This window comes from Ostrea edulis, chromosome 3 (genome assembly GCF_947568905.1).
Source record: "Ostrea edulis chromosome 3, xbOstEdul1.1, whole genome shotgun sequence".
Lineage (NCBI taxonomy): Eukaryota > Metazoa > Mollusca > Bivalvia > Ostreida > Ostreidae > Ostrea > Ostrea edulis.
This window is the reverse complement of record NC_079166.1, coordinates 51,780,674-51,808,046: the sequence shown is the minus strand read 5'-3', so window position 1 is coordinate 51,808,046 and position 27,373 is coordinate 51,780,674. Positions and strand designations below refer to the sequence as shown.

General features: G+C 35.9%; 1 protein-coding gene across 1 annotated transcript in view; it reads right to left on the bottom strand.

The window, feature by feature from the left end:
- LOC125676439 (cation-independent mannose-6-phosphate receptor-like) overlaps window positions 1-27,373 on the bottom strand; it is a 206,367-nt gene that overhangs the window by 91,453 nt on the left and 87,541 nt on the right. The window contains exons 21-28 of the mRNA XM_056158098.1: window positions 23,482-23,704; window positions 23,020-23,385; window positions 20,705-20,765; window positions 17,056-17,218; window positions 16,775-16,904; window positions 5,895-6,020; window positions 5,399-5,661; window positions 1,186-1,401 (exon numbers count right to left, since the gene is read on the bottom strand). Coding sequence (XP_056014073.1) covers window positions 1,186-1,401; window positions 5,399-5,661; window positions 5,895-6,020; window positions 16,775-16,904; window positions 17,056-17,218; window positions 20,705-20,765; window positions 23,020-23,385; window positions 23,482-23,704 — 1,548 coding nt within the window. The remainder of the gene's footprint in view (window positions 1-1,185; window positions 1,402-5,398; window positions 5,662-5,894; window positions 6,021-16,774; window positions 16,905-17,055; window positions 17,219-20,704; window positions 20,766-23,019; window positions 23,386-23,481; window positions 23,705-27,373) is intronic.

Here is a 27,373-nt window from a genome sequence, read left to right as displayed (position 1 = left end):
CTTGAACAATTTTTAATCTACAACATATCCTCATTCTTATGTGTAAGTTTGGTGATAATCTGCCCTGTGGTTCTTGAGAAGAAGATTTTTTAGCAACCACTACTTTTGTTTGTATTTTCCTGATTATCTCCCCTTGTTAAAGGGTCACATCCCTCTATTTAGTATGTATGAAAGCCCTTGGGCCAATGATACCCTGTACCAAATTTGAAAGAAATTGGCCAAGGGGTTCTTGAGTTATAGCCCTTTTACTAAAAAGTTTATGCACACCGCACAAATGGCCATAGCATTAGCTCTTTGAGCCTTTGGCTCAGAAGAGCTAAAAATGGTCAATTTCTGGCAGTTTTTTGCCCTATCCTTAAAGCCCCAGGGATGCAGGTTTCCTGCAATTTATAATTTATGTACCCCTTGCCGCCTACTTCATACCAAATTTGGAAAGAATTGGAAAAGTAGTTATCAAAAAGTTACAAGATTGCTACACATAACCATGTCCCCCACCGCCGCAAAAAAAAGTTGAAGCAAAAAAGTTCCATAACTCCAGTAAAATTTGTCGAATCAAAATGATGGCGCAATATGATCAACTACATATGGTGACTAACAATCCTACAAATTTTGAACAAAATCCGTTCAGCGGTTTCAGAGGAGTTGTGTCCACAAAGTGTTCCTATAGTCTAGCATGTACAAATTCAACAAAGTCCCATAACTCCTGTAATGTTTGTCGAATCAAAATGACGGCACAATATGATCAACTACATATGGTGATTAACAATCCTACACAATATGAACGAAATCCGTTGAGCGGTTTCTGAGGAGTTGCGTTCACAAAGTGTTCCTATAGTGTAGCATATACAAATTCAACAAAGTTCCATAACTCCTGTAAAAATTGTCGAATCAAAATGGCAGCATTTTATGATCAACTACACATGGTGACTAACAATCCTACAAAATATGAACAAAATCCGTTGAGCGATTTCTGAGGAGTTGCGTCCACAAAGTGAAGTGGGACGGACGGAAACACGGACACAGGTATTTCTATGTCCCCTTCCGCGTTAAGGTGGGGGACAAAAAAATGTTCGATTGTTAATGCATGAGAATGGAACAGCAATGGGTCACTTGATTGACTCGGGTGACCTAAAAACTAAAGGAAAACAAAATTATTTTTTTGTTTACCACTGTTAGTGCACTTACAACAGGTGGCTTTCCTACTCTGTCCCAGCATATACTAGCCCCAGGAGGGCAAAGTTTGCCATATATGGGGTTCAGAGGTCGGCATATATTGATGTAAAATGTGCCATTTGTTGTAGCTCCTTGTCCAAATGTTGACACAGCAAGATGGTGGCCAGACCTTTTGATCAAGGGAGACAAGTCTATGGTGTAGTCGTCTTTCTCTACAGAGCACCTTACCTACATTACAAATAAAGAGTGTCAGTTGTGGTGATTTTATATTAAATGTTAAAATCCATTGAAAATCATTTCATTAATCCAGATGGTGTCCTCAACAAGAGGCCCATGGGCCACATCGCTCACCTGAGTCACCTTGGTCCATATCAGAAGACTTTCCATATATATTTGCATGTAAAACCTTAGTCCCTATTATGGCCCCAAACCTACCCCTGGAGGCCATGGTTTTTGCAAACTTGAATCTACACTATGTCAGGAAGCTTTCATGTAAATGTGAACTTCTTTGGCCCAATGGTTCTTGAGAAGAATATTTTTAAAGATTTTCCCTATATATTTGTATGTAAAACTTTGATCCCCTATTGTGGCCCCATCCGACCCCCGGGGGCTATGATTTTAACAATTTAGAATCTGCACTACCTAATAAAGCTTATCTATAAATTTCATCTTTTCTGGCCCAGTGGTTCTTGAGAAGAAGATTTTTTAATGACCCTACTCTATTTTTACCTTTTCTTGATTATCTCCCCTTGGAAGGTGGCCTGGCCCTTTATTTCAACAATTTAGAATTCCCTTTACCTAAGGATGCTTTGTGCCAACTTTGGTTGAAATTGGCCCAGTGGTTTTTGAGAAGAAGTCAAAAATGTTAAAGTTTACAGACGGACAGATGGACGGACGCCGGGATACGGGTGATCAGAAAAGCTCACTCGAGCTTTTAGCTCAGGTGAGCTAAAAACTATTTAATATATCAAGTTGAAATTTTCACCGATTGCAGAGTTGACTTTATAGATGTGCTAAATCACATTCAAATTAGTGCTGGAACTCGGTTGGGATTGAAAAAGTGCCACAATTTTTTATGTAAATTTTGTACACATTTTCGTCCATATCTTTTTATACAATAAAATGCACCACCATGGCACATGATGCGCCAATCAAAGGTTTATTCATTAAAATCTGATAAAAGTGCATGACACAAAATCATGTCAACCTTAATTGGTGCAAAGATTGCACTGATATCATTGCTTTTAGGTCTGAGGTAAAATCAAGTTTATTCCTTGCAATGTGTCTTTTGCACATTGCAATTGACTTGTCAATATATCTCTTGAATTGTTTAATTAACTACAGAAATATTCCAAAATATATTTTCATTTTATTAATATATTTAGATCATTTTCACATGGTATGAATAACTTATTTGAGGTTGTACAAAGATCATACTCATTACTCATTGATTAATCTTTAACTGCATGGACAAATGTAATTGAGTTCTTATCAAAATGATCTTTGAATCTTCAGCTGAACTCTGAAACACCATGGATTACTCCCAAGGGGCTAATGGAATCTTAATTGGATAGACAGATTAAACTGCTTCAATCACCATCAGCTTAGATTATCATTCCCATGAGACAATTCCTCTATCTGTTCTGTGATGTGCTTGTTAAGCCTTTGCAAAAGGTGTAGTATAATAATGCATATATTTATATCAAACAAAAGAAGTATTCATATTAATTGCTATGTAGCTACATTTTATGAAAAATAAGTGTAATTACTTCTTAAAGTAATATAATGATTATTGAACAAGGTTATTGAATTAAGAGCTCACATATGTAGGGATTACCTCCCTTACAACATTGTCAGCCAGATTTTGCTGCATCTTTGATGGACTCTGTGCCAGTCAGAATTTTTTTTCTCTACCTACGAACTGTCTCATAAGATACCTTATCAGACCTATAATCTTCCCCCAAATCAGTAAAAATCAATGTATGCACCCAGGGGTGCATGAGCCGAGTTGCATGGGATACATGTCAGGAATGATGTGGCATATCTATAATTGTGAAGAACTAATTTCAGTTCTAAACTTTTCGAGTTACTGTCCAGAAACCATATTTGTCTGAAGTTTTCAATCTATTTTCAGTCACTGTGACCTTGACCTTTGACCTTTTTTCTCCAAAATCTGGTATCCAACAATATATCCAAGTTTCATTTGATTCAAATTAAAAAAATTTGAGTTATCCTCCGGAAACCAAATTTTTTTGGAATTTTAAATCTATTTTCGGTCAGTGACCTTGACCTTTGACCTATTTTTTCCAAAATCAATAGGGGTCTTCCTTACCTGGTACCCAACAATATATCAAAGTTTCATTTGATTCGGATTTAAACTTTCTGAGTTATCATCCGGAAACCAAATTTTTCTGAAATTTTCATTCTATATTCGGTCACTGTGACCCTCACCTTTGACTTATTTTCTCCAAAATCAATAGGGGTCTTCCTTACCTGGTACCCAACAATATATCAAAGTTTCATTTGATTTGGATTTAAACTTTCTGAATTATTATCCGGAAACCAAATTTTTCTGAAATTTTCATTCTATTTTCGGTCACTGTGACCTTGAGCTTTGACCATTTTTCTCCAAAATCAATAGGGGTCTTCCTTACCTAGTACCCAACAATATATCAAAGTTTCATTTGATTATATTGTAAACTTTTTGAGTTATCATCCGGAAACCAATTGTTGACGCCCAACCGCCCGCCCGCATCACCAAACCAATAGTCGAGTTCAACTTCATTGCAACTCGGCTAAAAATCTGCATTACCGAATTACAGAGTTTTGTGAGAACTTTTATATAAGCTCTAATTTCTTCAATATTCTAAACCTGCTCTTCAACCATTTTTTACAACAGTGGTCAACGACTGGCTTTATTGAAATGACTATAAGTTTAAAACCATGTGGAGCTGAAGGCTCGTGTTTATACTGTTGGAAAGAGTATCATCATCCAAGAAATCGTGCAAAGCGTTATCACACTGTGGTACAATACACATCACATATCGAACAGCCCTTGTATATAAAGCATATGTTCCGAGTAACTTTTATCTTTCCAAAATGACCTTGAGAGACCTTGGTCCAAAAGTCCTTGTCTTAAGGAACATTTATGATCAATTATATCAATTCCTGATGAAAGGTTTCGGAGACATGAGCTCTGACGAATGCACAGACAGAGGGACAGACATGACAGCGACTACATGCCTCCCTGAAAATTTTCGAGGAGCCTAAAAATCCCAAAATGTTACAACAAGAGGCCCACAGGCCTTATCAGTCACTTGAGTCATAAAGACAATTATAATCACTATAATAATAATTTTGGCTCCACCCTAAAACCAAAACCCTTACCCCAAGGATCATGAAATTTATGATTTTGGTAAAGGACTCCCTACTTCCTCTAAATATCTATTTAGTTTCAGTTTAGTATTAATAGCATTAAAGAAGATATCATTCAAATGTTTTGCACATATACACTATACATAACAAGTTTGGTTCAACCCTGGAGTTAGCATCTCTACCCAGGGGATCATGAAATTTACAATTTTGGTAAAAGCCTTGCCCTGCTGCTCTACATCACTATGTGCATTTAGTTTTTCTGAAAGATATGCGGTTGCAGAGAAGAAGATTTTGAAAAATTGGTCAATTTTTGGCAGTTTTGCCTCATCCCAAAGGCTTTGGGAAAAAGGAGTCCTGAAATTTACAATTTATGTCCCCTTGTCCCAAAGATGCTTCATACCCACTTTAAAAAAAATTGAAATGGTATAACTACCAAGAAGATAAGATTTTCAATTGTTAACATATTTAAACACTGAGTCAGACCATTTTGGTCCCACCCCAATGCCAAAACCCCTAACCTGGGATCATGAAATTTATAATTCTTCTCCTAAATATCCATTTAGTTTCAATTTAGTATCAATAGCATTAAAGAAGATGTTTTTTAAATGTTTTACACATAAACACTATTTATCAAATTTGGTCCCACCCTGGAGTCAGAACCTAGGAGAGCAGGAGTCTTGAAATTTACAATTCATGTCCCCTTTGTCCCAAAGATGTGAAAAGAATTGGAGTGCGAAAAAAAATAGATGCTGGCAACAAGAATGATGAAGCTGTGAATTGTGTTAGCAGTGCTATAGATAATGTGCAACAACAATTGTAGGACTGATGTGCCATTACTCAGTCTTCTTACCTGTTCTTCACAAGCCAGCTCGGTGTGCCAGACAAACTGATAAGTACAGTCCCCTGTTTCAGCAATGAATTCAGGCTGACCATGGCCAGTGCCAGAGGAACAAATAAAGCTGATGATGGTATTCCGTTCAAACTGATTGTTATGACATTTGTCTCCCCCCGTGTAGTTCAGAAATAAGATGCCATCATTATATTGTAGATTGGCATTAACGTTTCCAGCATTAAATGATCTCTTTTCTCCTTTGGTTTCCACTTGGCAGGTGCCTACCAATGTATCGATTAAGTGCTCATAACACATTGGACATTCTCAGTTCATACTTTACAGGTAGAATTTTATCAAAGAAAATGGATTTTTGATTATTAGATGTGACACATTTACCTACATTGGCCAACAAGTAATCCAATGTTAAGTTTCCTTATCAAATGCTTTATTCATCACTATTCTAAAATTGCAGGTATTTTCTTCAAAACCAAAATTTTTTAAAACTCTCAAATACCTGATTTGGCATTGCATGGAGTTCCTGTTACAGGTGCACACACATTCAAGGTAAATATGTGGTCCACCCTGTCATCCACTTTGTATCCTTGAGATTGTTTAAGAGATTGCAAATCAAATGTATATCCTACAGGGTAAAATGAAACAAAGAGGTTCATACAAAGAACAAATACACAACCTACAAAGAATCTTTAATACAAGTGAATATCTATAATACATCATAGATACATTGTATCATGCCATAAAAGATAATGTAAGTTGATAAATTAAAGGAAAAACCTTTCAACAAATAATATCAATTTGATTAATAAAACATGTTGTTATAAGTAATTACAAGAATGCTCTACATTTGTATGTTCAAAATCATTAAATTCACAATTTTTAACAAGAGTACCACCAATGGTACATAATACGCCCGTGAAAAGCTAATATTGGGTGATTTTCTTACACCATGATTTGTAGAACTTGCCTTCAAGAAGTATGAGCAATCATCAGGGTGTGACATACTTTCTTAGCATCGAAAAATCAAGACAAATCATGTATTCTTTACGTAATATTTTCACTTGGCATAAGATGTATGTGTACCAAGTTTAATGGTCCTTGCTCCAACGAATCAGTCTGCATCCTGCTACTACGACCTTGACCTCAAGAAACAATAGCCATCCTCCACTTGGCATAAAGTGTATGTGTAAAAAGTTTGACGGTCCTAGCCCCAATAGTTCGGTTTGTATACTGCCTACAAGGTTTTCCTACTAATGGTACCTTCACATTCACAGATTTTTCTTACGGATCCTTAAGTATTCCACAAATCCATTAAAAGTACACGGATTGTCATGATTTAGACACTCTAAAGAGCTATTTAAGAATGTTTTAAGAGTATTTACGAGTATTTACTGGCCATTTACAGTTTATTACGAGTTCTTGCGATGCATTTACGGCAAACATTTACGATTTGTTCCGAGTGAATACGGATAAATACGAGCAATTTACGATATTTTACGAGCTTTTTAGGGATTGTTACGAGTATATTATGGAAATTTACGATTTAGCTTACCTTTTACGTGTAAATCACGACCTGTTAACGTGTTGATAACGTGCTGTTACGAATAGTTATGAGTTTGTTATGATTGTTTACGTTTTTGACTCAAAAGTGTTTGCAATTAGCTTTGTATCATCATTAGACAACTGACATTACTTGGAACAGCATGTATGTATATTGTATATAAGATGAGTAACTTCTTTAATGTCTTGATAACAACTGAAAGAAACTGTCAAATTTTGCATCTTTTATACCTTTCCTTAATCGTAAAGTTTAAGTATGTACTCGTAAAGTAATTGTGTCTTAATACACGTAAAGCGCTTGTAATGACTCTGAACAATCCGTAAAGCGATTGTAACCCGACATGAATGAAATCCTAAATATCACTTAGGCATTTGTAATAATCCGTAAAGAACTCGTAAACTATCTGTAACATATCGTGAACTAACCGCAAAGATTCGTAAAAAAAAAACAACACATTTTTACGAGTGTTTTACGGATTCTTACAAGCAGTTTACATGTTCTTGCGACCAGTTTACGATACTTGCGGATTGTTACAAGTTATTTATGGGTTATTAACGGGAAATAAAATCCGTGGACAATCGTTAAATTTTTTTGACATGTCAAAAATTTGCCCCTACTTTCACGGATCCTTACGAGTGTGTGCGAGTTGTGACGAGTTATTAATGGATACCGACGAGTGATTTACAAATGCTTGCGATTGATTACGAGTCGGAGATCCGTAAGGACTCGTAAGAAAAATCCGTGAGTGTGAAGGTGGTAATAGTGAAACTGTGACCTTGAAAAATAATAGATATCTTCCTCTCATCATGGTGATCAAATGTACCAAGTTTCAATATCCTGGAGCTTACGGTTCAGTTTGTATCCTGCCTACAAGGTTTTCCAACTAAGCGATGTTGCGACCTTGACCTTTGACCTCTAACCTTGAAAAACAATAAGCATTTCCCTCTCATCATGGTGATTGAATGTATCAAGTTACAATATTCTGGAGCTTACAGTTCGGTTTGTATCCTGCCTACAAGGTTTTCCTACAAAGTAATACTATGACCTTGACCTTTGACTTCTGACCTTGAAAAACAAGAGGCATCTTCCTCTCATCATGGTGATCAAATATATCGAGATGTGATATCCTGGAGCTTATGGTTCAGTTTGTATCCTGCCCACAAGGGTTTCCTACTAAGTGGTAATATGACCTTGACCTTGAAAAACATTAGGCATCTTCTTCTCATCATAGTGATCAAATGTACCAATTCCTAAAGTAATGGAGCTTACAGTTTGGTCTGTATCCTGCCCACAAGGTCCAGACAGACAGTCTGAAGGACGGAGCACAAACCTAAAGTCCCTTTTGACTTCGACAGCAAGGGACTAATAAAAAGTGTAATCTATATACCCACCTGTTTCTAAAAATCACCAACGTAAACAGTGAATTTAATTCATTAAAAATAATCCAAAGGGAAAAGGGGGTTTCTCCCATTTAGAGAATTATGGGGTGTCGTTCGTGTACAAATTAGTTAAAACAAAATTTTGTTGACTATATAGTACATGTATACTGCGCTACTAGATTGATATAAATTTGTTTCTGATCAGTTCAGGAAAATTAAATTATTTTTCATCAAAAATTAATTTTAATCATTCCTTCAAAGTGTAATTGTCAATGAGTTTTAATAATGTTAAAATTTGTTTATACCGAGCGAAGCTAAGACAGCTAGGCCAAAGGCCCGAAGGTCAGTCTGCGAAGCAATGTTCTAAAGGTAACATGTATGTAAAAGAAAACATGAGAAAATCAGCAAATGAATAGAGATAATCTCTTCATATGTTCACTGAAAATTTTGTGATCCATACGGGTGCCGCCATTTTATTTTATTCATTAGTTGCTTCTACAGTTATTCGTGTTTTAATTTTGAATCCCAACAAGAGGCCCATATAGGTCACATCGTTCACCTGAGTCACCTTGGCCCATATCTGAAGGACTTTCCATATATATCTGCATGTAAAACCTTAGTCCCTATTGTGGCCCCAACCTACCCCTGGAGGTCATGATTTTTACAAACTTGAATCTGCACTATGTCAGAAAGCTTTCATGTAAATGTCAACTTCTTTTGCCCAACGGCTCTTCAAAACAAGATTTTTAAAGATTTTTCCTAAATATTTCTAAGTAAAACTTTGATCCCCTATTGTGGCCCCAACCTACCCCTGGAGGCCATGATTTGAACAAACTTGAATCTGCACTATGTCAGGAAGCTTTCATGTAAATGTCAGCTCTTCTGGCCCATTGGTTCTTGAGAAGAAGATTTTTAAAGATTTTCTCTATTTATTCCCATGTAAAACTTTGATCCCCTACTGTGGCCCCAACCTACCTCTGGGGGCCATGATTTTAACAAACTTGAATCTGCAATGTTAGGAAGCTTTCATGTAAATCATTTCCCTGATGTTCAAAAAAGAGTAGGCTCACTGGGGGCCATCAGGGAAACTCAAACACTCACAACCAAACATAATTCAATTAGTTAACCGCCGTGGAATGGCTGAAATATTGCCAAAACGGCGTAAAACCTCAATCAATCATGTAAATCTTAGCTCTTCTGGCTCTGTGGTTCTTGAGAAGAAGATTTTTAAAGATTTTCCCTATATATTTCTATAAACTTTGATCCCCTATTGTGGCCCCAACCTACCCCTGGAGACCATGATTTGAACAAATTTGAATCAACACTATATCAGGAAGCCTTCATGTCAACTCCTCTGGCCCAGTGGTTCTTAAGAAGAAGATTTTTAAATGACCCTACCTTAATGTTGCATTTTAGTGATTATCTCCCCTTTGAAAGGGGCATGGCCCTTCATTTGAACAAACTTGAAAGCCCTTCACCCAAGGATGCTTTGTGCCAAGTTTGGTTGAAATCTGGAGAAGATGAAAATGTGAAAAGTTTACAATGATGCCAACGCTGACAGACAATGGACAAATTTTGATCAGAAAAGCTCGCTTGAGCCTTTGGCTGAGGTGAACTAAAAATACAAGACTGACATGCAGTTTGTGATCAAACAACCAGTTTGTTAAAAATGAATGGTATTATTATCAATGTTAGTTTTTAGTCAATCATAAAATAGAAAAAACAGTAATACTACTAAATAGATGAACGACTTCATGAGTTTCTTTAAATAAAAATATATGATATATTTACTCTTTTTAAAACCCTGATAAAATTGGTTTCTGGATAATAACTCAAGTACTTTGTATTCTATTCAAACAAAATTTGGACCCATGGATATGTATACAAAGAAGGGGAGATGCCTATCAATATTGGGGTCAAAGGTTAAGTTCATGGGAATTAGAACATGCTGATGAGGGGGCATATGTTTTACACATTCTTTAGTAATAAATGAATTAGTATTGTATGTATATGTATAGATTATTTGTGTTTTCTGACTATTTATCATATGATAAAATAAATACATAGAACTTGTAAATATGAATTGAAGAATATGCATTTTATAAGAAATCATATATTGTTATTATTTTGAATATATGCCAATGTAAGAAGGGGGTGGGGACACAAATGGTTCAAATCTTTGTTCTAATGTACACTACCCCATACATTTTTTCAATTAAATTAAACAAAAATATGATTCAATTCTACATTAGCAATTTTATCAAAAGTTTGATACAGATTGAAAGATTGAAATTTTGACAAAATAGCTAGGATTTAAAAACTGTATGTGTCATATTTTACCCAATTATGTTAAATAATATTTGCTTATTTGTAGAATTGGTGATACATAATATGTAAAAGTTATCAAAATTATCAGTTTTGATTGCTTTTCATCAAATATAAGACAATCAACAATTCTGTCATTAATATTTGTTTTTTATTAGTACGTTTCTTGTGAAAATTGGTGATTTTTAAGAAACAAGAGGCCCACAGGCCTTATTGGTCATCTGAATACTAGTGAAAAATTATCACTACTCCCAAGGGCTATGAAATCTAGAAAAAAATTACTGTTCTGAATATCTAAGCTAAATTTTAACATTCAGCAAAAGTATAAAACAAGATGTGTTCTTAAAACTTCAATGCCCTCAAAAGTGCATACACTGATGAAATATAATAGCTAATGTATTAACTTTAAAACATTAAATATGACTAATTTGGACCCATCCTAGAGTCAAAATCCTGGGTTGTGAAATTCACCATTTTTTATACATCCTTTTCTGCTATTCCTAAGTATGCATTTAGATTTTATACAGTATCAGCAACTTACAGATAAATACTGTATACTAAGTTTGGCCCCACCCTGGGGTCAGAAACCCTACCCCAGGGATCATCAAATTTACAATTTAGGTAAAGGACTACCTGCTCTTTCTTAATATCCATTTAGTTTCAATCTAGTATCAATAACACTAAAAAAGATGTTATTTAAGTGTTTTACACATAAACACTATATACCAAGTTTGGCCCCGCCCTGGGGTCAGAACCCCAGGGATCATTAAATTTATATTTTTGGTAGAGGCTTTCCTGCTCTACATCACTATGCATTCAGTTTTTCTTACGAGTGTGGTTCTTGAGAAGAAGATTTTTGAAAATTGGTCAATTTTGGGCAGTATTTGCTCCACCCCTAAGGCCTCAGGGGTGAAAAAATCCTGAAATTTACAATTTATGTCCCCCTTCTTTCAAAGATGCTTCATACCAAATTTGAAAATATTTGGAATGATAGTTATCAAGAAGAAGTCTATAGTTCACACATTTAATAACTGACCATTTTGGCCCCAATCTGATACCACAAATGTGCGGTTGTAGAGAAGAAGATTTTTTAAAATTGGTCAATTTTGGGCAGTTTCTGCCCCGCCCCTTGGGCCCCAGGGGTGCTGGAGACCTGAAATTTACTATTTAAGTCCCCCTTGTCCCAAAGATACTTCATACCAAATTTGAAAAGAATTGGACTGGTAGTTATCAAGAAGAAGTTAAAAATGTTCAATTGTTAACGCACGAGGGACTACGCACGATGACGGATGACAACCGATTGCAATTCCGGATTTTTGTAATTCTTGCTTGTACGAGTTATTGTTCGTGCGGGACGGTATGTATCCAAAGTTTGGTTGGTTTAAATATATATGCATGTGTTAAATACTATGGATAACAACGATTAGCCGGTTAACCGATTACTTGGTTTAAAAAAATGCTAACCAATTAGAAAATTTGTAACCAATTGGCCGTGTCATCTGTAGTAAAGAAATACTGTCGTGCTTGTATTACATGTGTTTAAAAGGGGGGGGGGGGGGGTCGTAATATTCAAGATGTTTAAATATTAACCTTTTTAATGACTGATCAGATTTAATAATCTTCAAAGTAAAATTGCTTGCAATACCGATAATTATAGTCCATTTTGTAGGAAACCCTGTTTGAAAGTTCCCAATCAGGCTCTATAATGCTTGCATAAAATAAACTACCAAGCAGTACTCGTATCACACTGCTAAAGTCGACGCTGTCAGTATAATTTCCCCATGGATTTTATAATCAGTTCAACGATTCGTACCATTATAATATATGGTAATGCGGACAAGTAACATGTATGTACATTTCTGGTCAGAGAAAGATAATAACATTATACAAAGTTGAAAATAAAAATGGAAGGAGGGGGGGTATGCCTAAAAATCATGGAGGTCAGACTAAATCATATTTCGGAGTTACTTCCCAATGTTTCACGCATAGTAATACTTAAACGAGAAAGAGATGAAATGTCAGCTGTGTTATGTATCTAACGGACTCGCACGTCCTGAGTAACTTTAGTGCCGTGTGCCGTCCGAACAGATTTTTGCAACGTTACCAATTCTAGTAAACAAACTTCAAGACAATAGAACTATTTCTTTAACATAAACTAGAAGCCAAATATTGTAATGAAAATAATCATATGATGCACCGTTCTGGCGTGGCGTTGCAAAAAGTGAACATTTTGAATTTTTACAAATATTCTTGCTATCATGCGGTTTTTGTTCACGTCTTTATTTATCGAAGCACTCATCATACTGTTTTTTCGTGAATTAAAAAAAAAAACTGAAGCTAAAATAAAATGAAATAATACAGTAATTGAGAATTTTAATTGTATTTATGTGCAACATAAAGTAATTTATACCTTCTCGATTAATCATTGTACAACTACCCGGTATTCTATTAACAATTTTTCCGGAATTTGACGTGTTGAGCTTTTGGGTTTTATGTGTAATTCAACCCCACTTTCTTTAATCACTTTCGCCATCTTTGTTTTGTATATGCACGTCAGTAATTTATAGACTGAAACTTTTAAACAGTTTTGAAGTAGCTCACAAAGCACTTGCATGCACCAAGTACACTGTAAGTATATTGTTTTGCGATCGTATATATTTGTATTGACTTTCTCGGTCAACCGTAGAATCAGCTTACGGAATGCCTCATGATGTTTTGATTCTGGGACACTCGTTTGTGTGTCGGCTTCAACAGTTTATTGCACATAACAATGATATTCGTGTATCTATGGATTTTAATCTAAAAGCTGAGGATGTAGCTGTTCCGTATTTGGGGAAAAGAGGAGCGTGTCTTCATCAGATACTCGCAAGAGGTCTAGATTACATCACTCAAATGCAACCCAGCGTGGTTCTTATACAGGGTGTGTCAAATGACCTATGCGATGTAAACAAAACAGTCGATGTGATTTTTAGCGAATTGGTTGATTTCGTAATTACATTACGTTATAGAAAGCGTGTAAAAAGAGTTGTGGTTTTACAAACATTGTATAGACTGCCCTCACTCGTTTTATACGTTTTCAAGTGGACACTGCATGGTTCAATGACAGAGCGGAGAAATTAAACCGCCGAATGTCCAGCTACTTAGCAAATGTGGATGGTGCCATTTTCTTCCGTTTGACTGGATTTTGGTCTGCAGAAAGCCAGCAGCAGGTCTATTCTTCAGATGGCATGCATTTGAATGACGAAGGAAACAAGAAATACTATAATAATTTACGAGCCAGTATTGTGTCTTCCTTAAAATCCATAGATAATGGTAGGTGGGCCTGTTTTATGCAGAATAGCCCCATCTTTTTTGCCATTTGTACTCCATTATTATATTGTTTATGTTTTCATATCCATAATTGTGTGATTTGCTAGTCTAGATAAGATAAATGTTACTTTAATTCCAACAAGTGTGACATTTATATTTTGAATATTGTGATTCTGTTTGGCATTTGTAATAAATGCTAATTTCAACACAATCTGACTTAGTACTTATTTAGTAAAACTTAGCAAAAAACATAGCAGAGTAGACTCATGGAGATGTTTAGGGAGGAAAACATTAGGTAGATATAAAGAGGAAGGTATAAGTTTTAACTGGTTAATTACTTGTAATCGGTCAAAAGAATTTATGACTAATTGGTTACCAAATTTTCACCCATTGTCATCCCTACTAACTAAATACTACTGCTGTGTTCACAAACAAGATCTTCAGTGCTTGCACCTCTGGTGTGTCCAGGGGTTTGTCTTTATAGAATCGACAATTACTTTATCATACAGGGTACAATGTTTATTGGGGAGGGGGGCTAGAAGAGAAGTCTGCAGTAATGGAGAATAAATTGTGAATATTATTATATTTTCACAGTTTATTTCATTTCATTTTTTGATATATATTACATTATTGTAGAATTTTACCTCCGATGCAATCTTCAGCGATCGATATTTAGGCCTAATAAGACCTCAACTGTATGCAAAATAATCCTGCGCCGTAAATCGAGGGTTATCATAAGGGGTGGATCTGATTTAGGAAATGCATTCAATTTCTTGGGCCAACCTGAATACAAATTCTTTATAATCTTTAATGTCCGATGTGTTTATCTGTTAGAATGGAGCCGATCGCCGAGTCCCGCACACGAACAACATTGTGCAACTTTGAGTTTGTTGCTACTTTTAAATGACTTACTCGAGGAAATATTTGTATTTGCAATTTTTGGAAATCTGTGATGTGTTCAACGGCAGTGTTAGGAGATAATGGCTAGGCTGCAATGTATTAATATTAAGCGAATCCATACCATAAGAAGTAAATATTTGTGTTTGGGTGCTGTGTATACTCTTTACCGGAAATTCACAGATACCGTCCCACACGAACGATAACTCCTACATGCAAACATTAGGAAAAGAGGCAATAGGTCACCTGAGTTTATTCAGGTGACCTAATAAAGTCTGATAAATAATATCTTTGGTATAACAAAACAGTTAAAGAATGGATAATTTGTGAAATAGCATATCTATGGTACCCCTCAGGGGTCGAAATTAACTTTTTCTACCACAGGCTAATTTTAGCCTGTGGGTAAAAAATCCACAGGCTAAAATGAAAACCTACATGCCAAAATAAAAATAAAGAAGCAGTGCTCTTTTTTCATGTTTTTTTTTTTAATCAATGATTTTCCCCATCATTACTGAGCCTAGTCAGTAGTGGGTCAACAGGCATCATTTGGACAAGACACTAAGTTACTTAGGTCATATGGTGCAATGTTTAGGTCTCTTGATTATCGCACCTCTAATCCACAACCAGTTTACCGCAGGTCTAGACCCAGTCTTCCAATTTCATGCCACATCAAGGTTGTCACTAGTGATTTTTCAAAGCGAATCCCGGACTCACGGTTTTATAAGCAGCACGACCACGAGCCCCATGAACTTTTTTGATAATCGTTTACGTAGTGAGCAGTGCACTCGTGTCATCACTACAACCCGACCTCAATATGACAATAAATTAATTTAGATAGGACATTCTCATGATTTTAATAAAAATGACTACCGGAAAACTTGGTAAAACATAGATTCCGATTTAAAAAAAAAAGATAAATGAATACCAAAAACCTCATACTTCGAATCCAATTTAATCACCCCTATAGGTGAACAGGACTCGTGGCACATGTCTATATTTTTCATCATAATGCGATGTCCGACCTCTAAAGCATTTGTTTGACTCTGAGTTTCTTAAAAAATCATAAAAGAAAAATCCGGATAGAAACAGTTGTTGAAATCGGTCGTTCGTGTAAGCGTTTGAATATGATTCAGAGTGCAAGTTTAAGAAAAGTGAATAGCTCATCACCATACAAAACGGATATGATACGATCATAGTTTGTAAATCACCACTCGCTAAGATTTTCGAGTGTCAACTATTTTTACTCGCTATTTTTCAAATGTACTCACATTTTGCAAGTATTTCTTGCTAATTTCAAGCCCTGACCCCTTGACAAAAAAGATTAGCCACCTTGGAGAAATTGTTTGGGTTTTTTTTTGGTCATAAATTTGCTATTTCTCTTATATCCATTTCTTCACTGTATAATACCTGTACATGGCATCTATTTTATAGTCAAACACCATGCATTCACTATATATGAATATGCTCAAACCATACGTAACAGGAAGGGAGAAAATGTAATGGACAAGACCGAGATTCGAACCCAGGCCCCCTGAATCTCTAGTCATGTGCTCTACCAACTGAGCTATCTGACAACCGGCAATCGAATCCAGCTTACCGTTACACTCCTCCCTCCTTAAATGTCTTCACAACTGAAGACATCAACCCAGGATCTTTATCCCCTGGCAGGCATTTTCACCTGTCAGTTCCAGGGGCTGGTCTACGGCATCAAATGTAACAGGAAGGGAGAAAATGCAACGGACCAGACCGAGATTCAAACCCGGGCCCCCTGAATCTCTAGTCAGGTAGAGCACCTGAGCTATCTGGCCACCGGCGATCGAATCTGGCTGACCGTTACAATACACAAGGAAAATGTATATTTCATTCATCTCACTTGCCTGGAAATGCCTAATTTTAACTGATACTAACCTGACCTAGGATTGGCGACAGTACAGTTCCCTGCACCTATACTTGGCGATTCTAAAGGACAGGCTGCTGCCGTCTGCCACACAAACCTGTGTTCACAGCCCACCAGGAAGTGCCCAGTTGGTGATGTATCCTATTAAAACAAGATAAATTCTACAACAAACTTGACAATTAGTATGCATGTTTAGTTTAGGAGTGTTACGAATTTACTACATGCAGGATGTACACTGGAGATTACAGAGCGGAGATAGAACCACACTTACACTCAATAATGGATGACTTACGATTGAATCCTTGCTGCAGTACAGCAAGATACGAGTGGAGGTGTGTTTGGTGGGGTCTTCAGAACATACTTCACCATTCTTGTACAACAGTTGTACATGGCCATCCAGAAACAAAACCTGCTGCTCGTTCACTTCACCAATGTTGTGAAATTTCTTCCCCTTCCTAAATGACAAACTTTCAATGAAAATATGTAGTATGTACTACCAGTACTATATTATGTGGATTATAATACTAGTATGTACTACCAGTACTATATTATGTGGATTATAATACTAGTATGTACTACCAGTACTATATTATGTGGATTATAATACTAGTATGTACTACCAGTACTATATTATGTGGATTATAATACTTGGTGACATTTTCATTCAGTTTCAATTCATTAGAGCATGTAATTATGAATGCTGTATACTCCAGAGGAATGATAACTCATTGTTTGGTTCATTTTCGCTCTACCTGTTACCTACTCCTCATACTGTGGTTTGCGATGTGATTCTAATCAACAATACACTTTAGGCCTTCAAAAATCTAAATCTTTCTCATCTTTTTTGGAGTTTATTTAAATTCAAAGTTTTTAATTTGTGTAGATAAGTGGTGATTAGTTTTGCATAAAATGTTATCAAGTACACAAAGAGCTTAAACACATGAAAATTTTACAACCTTAAGATTAGTGTAGAATGGAGGAAACTATATTGCCTTGTGCATGCATGTTCACTAGAATAAATAGATTTTCTGAGTACTGTACTAAATGGCCTGTAAACTTGACAATAATAAGGTCTTCTATTGGAAACAGAACACCTTAATAATGTGTAACAGAGGAAAAACATTGTACCTATAATAAAGAATTCTACATTTATGATAGGCCAAAAAAAATTAATCAATAGTTTCTCAGGCCCCTGCCACATCCGTTGAAAAGGTATCGCATGGAATTTTTCCCCAATTTATATTTATTTATGCAAATGAGGTAACTCATCTGTTATACATATTTATGTAAAACTTTCAGAAGGTTTTAATAAAATTATAGGTATTTTTTCATAAAATAACTAGAAGATCTACTCTGCTAAAATTAAACTTTAACAAGAGGTACTGTGAGCAATGCTCACTAAGAATAACCCCCGCTTACCCCAATCTCCCAAAGGGTGTTGTTAATAGGTATAAATTACCTCTTTCCTGAGTGTAAAAATATGGTATGCCTTAGTAGAAGAAAATGGAAGAATAGTCTGAACACAAATCCATGGCATCAACCTATAATTTTGACCTTGAGATCAAAGTTCAAGGTCATAAAGAGGTCATGAATGTACATGACACATAGTCTAATGGTGATACACCCATAGCTTATGGTATGACTATGTCAAAACCCTATAATCAATCTTGACCTTGAGGTCAAAGTTCAAGATCATATAGAGGTCATGGTGATACACTCATGTGTCAAATATGGTATGCCTATGCCAAAGAACAAAGAAGTCATGGCCCTGACACGAATCCATTGTAAAAACCTTTACTTTTGACCTTGAGGTCAAGGTCATATAGAGGTCATGAAGGTACTCATCACATTGTCTCATGGTAATCCACCTGTGTGCCAAATATGGTATGCCTAACTCAAAAAACAAAGAAGTTATGGCCCGGACACGAATCTGCATAGACAGACAGACGGACGGACAGACAGACAGAGTGATTCCAATATATCCCCCTGAACTTTGTTCAGGGGGTATAATTATCAAGTGCATGCTCATTTATGTGCAAGTGTTTAAAAATAATAGTGTAAATTTAATATTAAGCACTGTGAAGCTATTTTTAATAGAAGTAAAAATTTCATTGCTTATTCTATATAAACATGTACATAAGAAAGAAAAGGTAACTCAGTCAACATAAAAAAAGAAAGATATCTCATACTACAGCCAAGTAAAAAACAAAACAATTACCCCCCTCCCCCAAAACAAATAAAAACAAGAGGCCCACCTTGGCTCATATTTAAAGATTTTTCCTATATATTTGCATGTGAATCTTTGATTCCTATTCTGGCCCCAACCTACTCCCTGGGGTGGGGGGTGGGCATGATTTTTTCAAAATTGAATCTGGACTATGTCAGGAAGCTTTTATGTGAATGTAAACTTTTCTGGCCCAGTGATTTTTCACAAGAAAATTTTTAAAGATTTTCCCTATGTATTTGTATGTAAAACTTTGATCCCCTATTGTTGCCTCATCTTACTCCCGTGGGCCATGATTTTAATACAATTGAATCTGCAATATGTCAAGAAGCTTTCATGTAAATTTCAACTTTCCTGGTCCAGTAGTTTTTGAGAAGAAGATTTTTAAAGATTTTCCCTATATATTTGTATGCAAAACTTTGTGGCCCCTTCCTACCCCCCCCCCCCCCCCAGGGGTGGGGTGGGGGGTGGGGGGTGGGGGGGCATGATTTTAACAAACTTAAATCTGCACTATGTCAGGAAGCTTTCATATAAATATAAGCTTTTCTGGCTCAGTGGTTCTTGAGAAGATTTTTTAAAGATTTTCCCTATATATTTGTATGTAAAACTTTGATCCCCTATTGTGGTTACATCCTACCCTTGGGGACCATGATTTGAACAAACTTGAATCTGCACTATGTCAGAAAGCTTTCATGTAAATTTCATCTTTTCTGACTCAGTGCTTCTTGAGAAGAATTTTAAAAATATTCTCTGCATATTTGTATATAAAACTTTGATCCCCTATTGCAGCCCCCATCCTACCCCCGGGGACCATGATTTGAACAAACTTCAATCTGCACTATGTCAGAAAGCTTTCATGTAAATCTCAGTTTTTCTGGCTCAGTGGTTCTTGAGAAGATTTTTAAAGATTTTCCCTATGTATTTGTATGTAAAACTTTGATCCCCTACTGTGGCCCCATCCTACCCTACTTTTCTGGCCCAGTGGTTCTTGAGAAGATTTTTAAATGACCCCACCCTATTTTTGCATTTTTGTGATTATCTCCCCTTTAAAAGGGACATGGCCCTTCATTTGAATAAACTTGAAAGCCCTTCACCCAAGGATCCGCCGCAGTGGCCGAGAGGTTAGAGCGTTCGCCCCGCATGCGGGAGGCCGGAGTTTGAATCCCGGACGCGACAGACCTAAGTCGTTAAAACAGGTAGTGACAGTTCCATCGCCAAATGCTTGGCAACAAGTGTGAATGTCAGAGGTCCTCGGAGATGACCTTAAAAACAGATGACCCGTTTCACAGTAGGCGTGGTACACTAAAGAACCCTCACTGCTCAATGGCCGTAAGTGCCGAGCATAGGCCTAAATTTGAAGCCCTTCACCGGTCTTGGTGACATCTCCATATGAGTGAAAAATTCTCAAGCGAGACGCTAAGCAAGATACAATCAATCAATCACCCAAGGATGCTTTTGACCAAGTTTGGTTGAAATCGGCCCATTGGTTCTGGAAGAGAAGTCGAAAATGTAAAAAGTTTACAGACAGACGACTGACAACAGGTGATTAAAAAACAAAAAAAAAAAAAAAAAAACCCCACCTACCTGCCTCATCAAAATTTCAATTTTTTGGCCCGAGAAACTATTAATTTTTTTTGCCCATATTCATTGACACAAATTCTTTTTAGAATCATTTATTCTATCACTGAATAAATTAAAATAACCTGCCATAACTTACTTTGGATCTGCAACACTGAGATCAACAATGCAAGCAGCAGAATTGAAAGGGCAAGTCTCTCCTGTAAATATATCACTACTGCATTACCTGAACATTTAAAATCATTGTAAAGTATAATTTACAAAAGTGACAAGTATAAGCATATCATCTTTGTTGCAATTATATGGTCACAACAAAAATTTTAAACTTTTTACTTTCAGTAGTCTTAACCTTATTCAAATGACCTTAGGTATACACACCCAGGTTATAACCTTTGAACTGAGGACAAGATCTTGACACACACACAGGTTATAACCTTTGAGTCAAACTTAAGCATAAAATGTTTCTCTGTTATAACCAAGACACAGAATATAAAGTTCTTCTCCCAGGTGTTACAACATCATCGGAGCAATACTTGAGATTGGGTGAAATAATACTGGAGATTGGGTGAAAATAAGTGAGATTTTACACCAAAATAAGTGGGAAATAAGTGAGATTTTAAACGAACACATACAACATAATAAACACAATATCTTTATTATGATCAGCTTTTTTTTATAGCTTTATTGAGAATAGCAGATGATGGTATATAATCATAACAGTTGTCATGCACATTGAATTTAGCACTCAGCAAACTATGGATAGTATACATTGATAGACTCTGTCGCCAATCTGTTTGAATTTTTCTTCGGATAAAAACAAGATGTGTTTGTGAAACACAAATGCCCCCGATAATGGCCAATTCCAAAGATGGCCAAGGTCACAAGGACAAATATCTTGGTACCAGTAGAAAGATCTTGTCACAAGAAATGCTCATGTACAATATGAAAGCTCTAATATTTACCATTTAGAGGTTATGACCAATGGTAAAAAAAAAAATTAAAAGTAGGTCAAATGTCAAGGTCAAAAGGTTTAGTACCAACGGAAAGGTCTTGTCACAAAGAACACTCACGTGAAATATCAAAGCTCTATCACTTACTGTTCAAACGTTATTAGCAAGGTTAAATTTTTCCAAAAGTAGGTCAAACTCCAAGGTCAAGGTCAATAATGTTGGTACCCACGGAAAGGTCTTGTCACAAGGAATCAGGGTTCAACATTAACTTTTTTTTTACTTGTCCATTCAGACAGGGACAAAGATATTCACTTGTCCGAAAAATTTTCAAAAAAGATCTAGTATTATCAACTTGAAAACTGTATTTAATTTACTTAAGATATAGTCCATTTTTATACCTGCTTGATTGATTTTTGATCTTATTCTCTTGATAAAAACAACAAACACATAAAACAAAACTTTATCTAGACTTCCTGTCTTGAATCAATGACTTCGTAAGATCCATGAATGATTGAAAGTAGTACGCAATAAGTGAACACCGATCCCGATCGAGTTCATTTTTCATGCATTACTTCCGACTCTGAACTACCAATAAACTTTTCACCAAATTGTTTGAAGACTTTTTACATAAAAAAAGCACTTGTCCAATCGGACAAGTGCCCATCAATATTCACTTGTCCGAAATGTTTTTCCACTGGTACCGGACAGGCGGACAAACGTTAATGTTGACCCCTGGGAAAACTCATGTGAAATATCAAAGCTCTGTCACTTTCTGTTCAAAAGTTATTAGCAAGGTTAAAGTTTCAGACAGAATGACAGAAAGGACAAAAACAATATGCCCCCCGATCTTCGATCTTGGGGGGCATAAAAACTCCTTTCAGAATCGGCATTTAAAACTGAAAAATTCCACCCACACGTTGTGCAGTAGGCATGATTGATACCAATAGAGCTACCTTTCACCCACGGATATTCAAAAACCCATGTGGGATTGTACTTTTTTACTCGGCCAATTAGAAATTGTAGGTTCCGACGAGTGTCTGGATCTCTTCGACATCCTGGCATAATCTGATGCGCTATTATTGTTTCAGCAATAGAAATTACATCCCACTTCTGAATACTACTTGATATATGTTAGATGTATTATTATAATAACCCATTGATTAGTTATCACAACAAAACTTATCTGAGAGTGAGCGATTGTTCATCCCTTATCCACCATTTTGAATGAAATATCACGTTACAGCTTAAAAATAGACATCTCGTCATCAAACGAGATCAGGAAAGTAAGAAACAAAAACAAAAATGGCGACGATTACAAAATACGGGAGGCAAATTAATTTACGTGAGAATGCTCTTCCCGCCGTGAGACTTTTTTGTAAGGCTAAAATATGTGATCTCACGGCTAATATGTGAGATGTAACACCTATGACCTTGTACATGAGCAAATGACCTTGGTTCTTGACACAGTTACACTCATAAGGATTTCTAAGAAACTAAAGCCTACCTTTCTGATGAATCAGTGAACGACACACATTAAAAATGTACTTTTTCTTGGTCAGATGGTCTATTGTCTGATAGTTGTCATCATTCAGAGAGAGACTAGAAAGATCAAACTGATCTCCATTTGTGCCCCTCACACTGCAGTCACCAATTTTAAATGGGGTACAAGCCATGGACGTGGGCCACACAAACTGGTAGGTACAGTCCTCTGTCTCATTCAGAAAACTGGGTCCCTCCTGGCCAGACTTTGACTGGTCACACATAAACGTTATCACGGTGGAGCGATTGTATTTGTTGTGACAAAGATGACCAAAATCATAGGTAAGAGTTATCTCCCCAGCATCATATACCAATTTACTACTGCTGTGTCCTACAGAAATCAGAAGTAATCCCATATCACATTCTGTCAAATATTGTAGTAGACAAGGAATATCCTTTGATAATGATTCATTAACCTCTATATTACCTGCATCAAAGTGAAAGCTCGAGTCTGCCGGCTTTGTCTGACAGGAAGCTATGGTAGAATCCGAACACAATGAGGACTGCAGAAGTGGTCCACAAACATTCAGTTCATACATGTAATCCCCAGCCGAAACTTTATAGTTGGAACTGGTATTCCTGAGGCTATTCAAGTCAAAGGTGAAACCATACACAGGGTCTGATACTGTACAGTTTTGACCAACAATTCTCTGTTAAAATAAATCAAAGACATCATTCTACCTATCCTTCACAAAAATATTATACAGGTATTATGATAGCAAACTGTACTTAACATAAGAGTCAAAATCAGCAAGCATCAAGCATTTTGTGAACAAGAGGCCAACAGGCCTTATCGGTCACCTGAGTACTAGTGAAAAAGTATCACTACTCCAAGGGGCTATGAAATCAAGAAAAAAATTCCTGTTCTGAATATCTGAGCTAAATTCTAATGTTCATGCAGCAACAGTATAAAACAAGAAGTGTTCTTAAAACTTCAATGCCCTTTAAAAAGCATACACTGATGAAAGGCTTTACATAATATAATAGGTGTACATGTATTAATATTAAAACATTAAAAGATATGACTAACTTGGACCCATCCTAGAGTCAAAACCCTGGGTTGTAAAATTACCATTTTTTGTACATCCTTTTCTGCTATTCCTAAGTATGCATTTATGCCTCGTTCACACGAAGAATTTAATTCGCATTAAACGTAAGTTAATGCGAATTAAATCTGAACCGCGTTCACACGGAGATTTTAATGTGCATTAGTTTACTTCGAATTAAAATTGACGTCGCGATTTAATGCGAATTAAATTTACTTCGCATTAGCTCTGTGTGAACGCTAAGCGAAGCTAATTCGAATTAAATGTAGAAGCATGCGTAATGGCCAATTTGGGCCACATGCATCATACCCATGGTCAGCTATATATATTATGTTAGTTTTGTACGAAAAACTAAGCAAAATGATAATAATCACTAAAAACATGTACAAACAGCATGTCATTAGATAATGTCAGACGTAAATCTGTGCTCTGCATAGGCATACTGAGTAATACATGTGGAAGGAATTGTTTTTAAATACGACAACAATGTTTTAAAATAGTGATAATATGATTTTCTTTTTTTACATTTTTTAAAACATATGCCGCTCATTGTTAATTTTTATGCCATATGACGTCATAGTAGACTTATAATATGTATCAGTAATTAAAAATTACGTCATAACAGCTAGTAGTCAGCGGAATGGTGAAAAAGACGTTCCAAAGTTTTAAAATTGGGCCCATGAAGAAACAATAGATTGTCTAGATTGAATGCTGGTTGTCGGAGGAAATAACAAGTAATTTCTTGGGAACATATAAATAAACATGACAAAAAACTCCTTATGTGTAGATCAGAATTATGTATGTAGGCCTAAATTGTAAACATGTAGTATACTACATGTAGACCTATATAGCGTTTTGAACAAAGAATTCTGTATCTACACAATATTCATTAAAATATCTATAAAAATAATTTTCAATAACATAGTCTATTCTTTAATTTATTTCGCGCACCCTTTAATAGAGATGCATACGAATTTAATGCGCATTAGTTTACTTCACATTAAATATTACCGCCGTGTGAACGCCATTTAATTCGACTTAATTTAATGCGCATTATTTTACTTCGCATCAAATTTGATGCGAAGTAAAATTTAATGCGCATCCGTGTGAACGAGGCATTAGATTTTATACAGTATCAGCAAACATACAAATAAATACTGTATACTAGGTTTGGCCCACCCTGGGGTCAGAACCCCTACCCAGAGGATCATCAAATTTACAATTTTGGTAAAGGGCTACCTGTTCTTTCTAAATATCCATTTAGTTTCAATTTAGTATCAATAACACTAAAGGTGTTATTTAAGTGTTTTACACATAAACACTATATACTAAGTTTGGCCTCGCCCTGGGAATCAGGAAATTTACGATTTTGGTAGAGGCTCTACATCACTATGCATTTAGTTTTTCTTACACATGCAGTTTTATAGAAGATTTTTGAAAATTGGTCAATGTTTCAGTTTTTGCCCCGCCCCTTCAGGTCCTAGGGGTGCAGGAGTCCTGAAATTTACGCAATTTTTGTCCCCCTTATCCCAATAATGCTTTATACCAAAGAACAAGGTACGATTGTATACATAAAAAGGCCCAAAATTTTTCTCTCTATAAAATGTGTCTGGAATTAACCTTAATCAGTGTTTTAAGAAAGTAAAATATATGCCAGGTATAATATGTGAACAAAATCAGAATGATATTCCTAATTGGATAGCATTATGACATCATGAATAAGACATTTCCCGCCTTTTTTTCAAAATAAGCCTGAAAACTGTCAAATGTCATACAGATTATTGCTCAGGAAAAGATGTGCGCATTTGTCGAGCAAAATGAAAATGATATATATTGTGTATTATTTTAAGATGAAAATCATACTTAAATATGAATTTGCTCGACGCATGCGCTGTATTTTTTCTGAAAGGAAAACCACCTGAAATTGTGGATATTTTCATTGAAAATGGCATTTCTGCAATTTTATGCCGACTTCTATCTCTCATCATATGACACAAACCATTTTGCTGATCAAACTGAGCGAATTTTGGGTTTGCTAATCCATTCCTTATTTGAATGTCAGGGTTTGAGCTCCAAGTGAAATCATCAATATTTTGGGCCAAATGACTTTAGAAACTGTACCTACTTCTTTGAAAAGATTTAAAATGGTTGTTATGAAGAAGTTAAAAATGTCTATTGTTCACACATTTAACAACTGACCGTTTTGACCCCACCTACCCCTAGGATCATCAAATTTATAATTTTGGTCAAGGACAACCTATTCTTTCTAAATATCTATTTAGTTTCAATTTAGTATCAGTAGCACTAAAGAATATGTTATTTAAATGTTTTACACATAAACACTGTATACAGGTGACTCTCGATAACTCGAAGTTCAAGGGACCTCGATAAAACTTCCAAGAAATCGAGAGTTCGAAATTCGGAAATTGGAGGTCCGCCGGTATATGGTTCAGATTTTACAGTAACCGGAAATGTTTACCAACATGATCATATGATATCGTTTTGACATGTTTTCCTTCATATTCGTCAGGTAGTTAATTTAATATCAAAATAAAAAACTTTATTTTGCATTGATAAAAATATTCAAACTTTATGTATTTATTTGTTCTTTAATTATGCTTAGATAGGCATACAAAACCAAGTTCTGATGAAGCTTTACTACTGCAAACTAAACAGAGCACAATGTTATGTCACTTTGCCCAAAGCAAAAATTCTAAAGAATGAGTAAAACGATGTTTGAGTAACTTTACACAAAGTACAAACTCGAGAAATTTAACAGTCTGTAGATCTCTAAATTAGGTATAAAACTTAACTCTCTCGTTGTCACGTCAAAACAAATTATAGATTTTATTCACAGTCGGATTATATTTAATCACCACACAAAACCCCAGTGCAAGGTGTAAATTGACCAATTAGCCAATTGCATACCCGAGTGTGTCACCTCCACAAAGAAGCACAGGCGATGTTTCAACCATGTAAACAACTAATTACCCCTCCAGCATCCCACAAAATCCAAGTAAGGTCCAAGCAGAAATTATTACACGCTTGGGTAACGGTGGGTATACTTCGAGAGATCGAGAGTGAAAAACAATGAAATGTACTAAACGGGACCCAACATCACTTCGAGAGATCGAGAACTTGAACGTTAGAGAGATCCATAGTAAATTTGCTTTGTTATATAGAGAAAAAAATTGGGACCATGATTTCACTTCGAGAGACCCGAGAACTTTGAGAGATCGAAGTTCGAGCCATCGAGAGTCACCTGTACCAAGA